The 3,639-nt window shown below is 57.7% G+C and overlaps 2 protein-coding genes across 2 annotated transcripts; one reads left to right on the forward strand and one right to left on the reverse strand.

Annotated features, from left to right (window-relative positions):
- Positions 1–493: 493 nt before the first annotated feature.
- On the reverse strand, positions 494–1,170 carry Fam229a (family with sequence similarity 229 member A). Its single transcript, XM_042676752.1, has 3 exons — positions 940–1,170; positions 744–889; positions 494–596 (listed from the first exon to the last, which is right to left on the reverse strand). The coding sequence occupies exons 1-3, from the start codon at positions 1,168–1,170 to the stop codon at positions 494–496; spliced, it is 480 nt and encodes a 159-aa protein (XP_042532686.1).
- On the forward strand, positions 867–3,109 carry Tssk3 (testis specific serine kinase 3). The gene is made up of 2 exons (XM_042676743.1): positions 867–1,769; positions 2,398–3,109. Exons 1-2 carry the CDS (start codon positions 1,625–1,627, stop codon positions 3,057–3,059), a joined length of 807 nt encoding a protein of 268 aa, XP_042532677.1. The 5' UTR covers positions 867–1,624; the 3' UTR covers positions 3,060–3,109.
- The last annotated feature ends 530 nt before the right edge of the window (positions 3,110–3,639 follow it).

The raw sequence follows: 3,639 nt of genomic DNA on the forward strand, positions 1-3,639 counted from the left end.
GCTCAAGGCTAGTACTCTATCACTTGAGCCACAGCGCACTTCCAGCTTTTCCTGTTGATGCGGTGCTGAGGAATGGAACCCACCGCTTCATGCATGCAAGGCAAGCACTGTACCACTAAGCCACATTCCTAGCCTGAAGTCTCTTTCTGTTCTAAGCTGACATCTGCCCAGCAATTACTTGGGGACGGAGGGTAGCACAGGCTGGTGCAGAAGGGCGGGGTCGCAAGGGCAGGGGCCAAGGCAGGAGGCGGTCAGAGCTAAAGGAAGGTGCTACTGCACTCTGCCGGAACCGACGGACAGACACACACGGCCAGCCCGGAGTGGAAAGAACAGTTTATGCTGTGCTTTATTAAAATGTGCATCATTCTTTTATTTTAAAATGTGCATCATTGTCTCGTGCTCGGCGCGTGCGACCTCGGCGTGGTGGCCCGCAGCGGGCCTCGTCGGGCCTCTTCCAGCCCGGCTCCCGCGGAGCCGCCGTGCGCAGGCGCGCTCAGGTGGCGCGGGCCCGCGGGCTCCCGCCCATGGCCAGGTAGACGTCGATGGGCACGTGCAGCAGCGTCAGGCAGTGGCAGCCAGGGCAGCGACGCAGCGGCCTGAGGAAAGCGGCGCGGACAGGGCCGCTGAGGCCGGCAGGCCGGGCCCCCGAGCTGTGGGGGCGCCCCGGGGATCATCCGAGGCCCGAGTTGGGGGCGGGGTGGGAGCTGGGGTGCGGGGCGGGGCCCGCCGGGCGCCGGCCTCACCTGACAGGGTTGTGCTCGGTAGTGACCGGCTCCGGGCTGTCCTGGGCCTCGGGGGCGGCGGCAAGGCCAGGGGAGTCTCCGGCCTCAATGGGGAATCGTCGACCCTGCGGGGGCTCCTGGGCACTCATGTCCAGGCCCCAGGCGCTCTGCGCGGGCCGCCGGGCGCCCCCTGGGCGGTGGCTCACCTGCCGGAGGCCGAGGCCGAGGCCGAGGCCGGTCCCAGGCTGGAAGCAGCTGCCTGAGCCCAGGCCGCGGGAGGACGCTCCGGTCCAGGCGGAGCCGGGCAGGTGTCTGCGGCGCTCCCCGGCCGTGGCCTCCAGTGGAAGGGCGGCATTGTGACCTCACAGAGCCCGTTCCTCTGCCCGGGAACCCGGGGCCGCCTCAGCACTTGGTGCATACCCGATCCGGGGTCCCAGGACTTGGCCATTGCGTCTGGACATCCGGGCCCCCCACGATGGAGGCACTGGGGTCAAGGGCGGCCTGCCGAGAGGCAGCATCCACACCGGGGAGCGTGGCACTCCCGAACCCCAATACACACCCCCCGCGCTCTCGGGGGCAGGGCTGCATCTCACCGCCGGGCCCGGCGGCGGGGACCTAGCCCAGGCTGTTTTGCAGGTGTGGTGCGGGAAGGTAGGGCTACTGCCCATTTTGGCCAAGGGTCACACAGCATTTACATCACAATTGGGCTAGAGTTTTAAAATGTCTGACCCTCTCCCTCCCCACCACCCGTGGCTGTGTCCGGACGGAGAATGTTCTAGCGCTGGAGGCGGCTGTGGATGAAGTCCTTGGGAGGAAAAGGAGCAGGCCGAGGGCGATGGTGGAGTAGCGCTGCCTCTGCGAGGCAGCATGAGCTGAGAGGGTGATAGAAGGCGCTAGACAGCATGGAGGAATTTCTGCTCTCCAATGGGTACCAGCTGGGCAAGACCATTGGGGAAGGGACCTACTCAAAAGTCAAAGAAGCATTTTCCAAAAAACACCAAAGAAAAGTGGCAATTAAAATTATAGACAAGATGGGAGGGCCAGAAGGTGAGCTTGGACCTCTCTGAAGGGGGGAGGAAGGAAACATTCCTTCTCCTTTAGTTGGGAATGTTCCTTTAGAACATTCCTTCTCCTTTAGTTGGGAGCCCAGGAAAGGGAGCCAGACTATGGTCTGGGGGTGAGAAATAGCGGGATGTGGGAGTCCAACAGCACCCAAGACTAAGATTCAAGGTGAAGAATCCTGGGACATCTATTCTAGGAGGGGTCAGACTGGCAGAGGCCATTGCTAGGGCTAGTGGAGGGCAGGACCTGGTGCTAAGACAGGTAGAGATGGGAAAGGGGAAGCTCCGGCTCCAGGAAAGAACTAGTCAGTAGGCACTGGTGGGAGGAACTGGCTCTCCACTCTGGCTATTGGGCCTGAGATTCCATCCCTCTACCCCAACACTTTGATATCTGAAGTTTCAAGGACTGCTTATGCTAATCCTTTTAAGTTGGCAGGGAAGAGTTCTTATGACAATGTATTAACTACCAAAATAAATGTAAATTCTTTGCAATGTTCTGGCTGCTAGGCACTTTTGAGACTACTAAGGAAGTAAAGGAACCACCAGCCATAGTGGGTGGTAGACCGAAGGCTGGAAGACAAAGTCAGGACTCTCTCCTTCCCATGTTTCCTCAGAGTTTATCCAGAGATTCCTGCCCCGGGAGCTCCAGATCGTCCGTACCCTGGACCACAAGAACATCATCCGGGTGTATGAGATGCTGGAGTCTGCCGATGGGAAGATCTACCTGGTGATGGAGCTGGCTGAGGGCGGGGATGTCTTTGACTGTGTGCTGAATGGGGGGCCACTGCCTGAGAGCCGGGCCAAGGCCCTCTTCCGCCAGATGGTCGAGGCCATCCGCTACTGCCATGGCTGTGGCGTGGCCCACCGAGACCTCAAATGTGAGAACGCCTTGTTGCAGGGCTTCAACCTGAAGTTGACTGACTTTGGCTTTGCCAAGGTGGTGCCCAAGTCACGCCGGGAGCTGAGTCAAACCTTCTGTGGCAGCACAGCCTATGCCGCCCCTGAGGTGCTGCAGGGTATTCCCCATGACAGCAAGAAGGGTGATATCTGGAGCATGGGCGTGGTCTTGTATGTCATGCTCTGCGCCAGCCTACCTTTTGACGACACAGACATCCCCAAGATGCTGTGGCAGCAGCAGAAGGGAGTGTCCTTCCCCACTCATCTGGGAATCTCGACCGAATGCCAGGACCTGCTCAAGCGGCTCCTGGAACCAGACATGATCCTCCGGCCTTCAATTGAAGAAGTTAGTTGGCACCCATGGCTAGCAAGCAATTGATAAAAGCAATGGCAAGTCCTCCCCAATAAAGTAGGGGGAGAAAGCAAACCTAAAAACCCGCTTCTAAAATGGTGATATATATTTTACATTTTAAGTTTACTTATCCTGAAACTAACATATACCCTTCCCTAGACTTACACTACTCTTCCCCTCTAAAGATCTTTATGAACCAAGGATCTCATTCACAATTCCCTTTTATTATTAACAGCTGGAAAGTACTTTTCATACAGGTGTTTAAAGCTAATTAAATTAGACCCCAGAGCTGGGAGGAGCGGAGACAAATGACTGGAGCAGTTGGAACCACTATTGCTACAGCTTCTTTTCCAAATAAAAGCAGAAGTGATGGGAATGCAGAAACCACCTCCCGACTCCTTGTTTTGCTGAGAGGCCTACTGAGGCCCCGTCCCTTTCTCATCCCAGAGGACAAGCTAAGTCTGAGGTAAGGATAAGGTTAGGACCCTGGCTATGCCCCAACTTATACCCCCAGTTCCAAGTGGGAAGCTACCCTGCAGTGTGAGTCCTGCCCAGGCTCCAGTGTGGCTGCCATGGGGGACAGAAACAGATCCCTGGACACTTCCGA

Source organism: Dipodomys spectabilis, unplaced genomic scaffold (genome assembly GCF_019054845.1).
Source record: "Dipodomys spectabilis isolate Male_0828 unplaced genomic scaffold, ASM1905484v1 ptg000002l, whole genome shotgun sequence".
In the NCBI taxonomy this organism is placed as follows: domain Eukaryota; kingdom Metazoa; phylum Chordata; class Mammalia; order Rodentia; family Heteromyidae; genus Dipodomys; species Dipodomys spectabilis.

What these genes read in the sequence shown, in the direction of transcription:
- Fam229a (XM_042676752.1), bottom strand. Translation starts at nt 1,170, where the DNA reads ATGGCCAAGTCCTGGGACCCCGGATCGGGTATGCACCAAGTGCTGAGG. An exon ending in CGGCCTCGGCCTCGGCCTCG is followed by an intron (nt 890 to 939) that starts GCCTCCGGCAGG and finishes CGGCCCGCGCAG; the next exon opens with AGCGCCTGGGGCCTGGACAT. An exon ending in ACCGAGCACAACCCTGTCAG is followed by an intron (nt 597 to 743) that starts GTGAGGCCGGCG and finishes CGCTTTCCTCAG; the next exon opens with GCCGCTGCGTCGCTGCCCTG.
- Tssk3 (XM_042676743.1), top strand. Translation starts at nt 1,625, where the DNA reads ATGGAGGAATTTCTGCTCTCCAATGGGTACCAGCTGGGCAAGACCATT. An exon ending in CAAGATGGGAGGGCCAGAAG is followed by an intron (nt 1,770 to 2,397) that starts GTGAGCTTGGAC and finishes ATGTTTCCTCAG; the next exon opens with AGTTTATCCAGAGATTCCTG.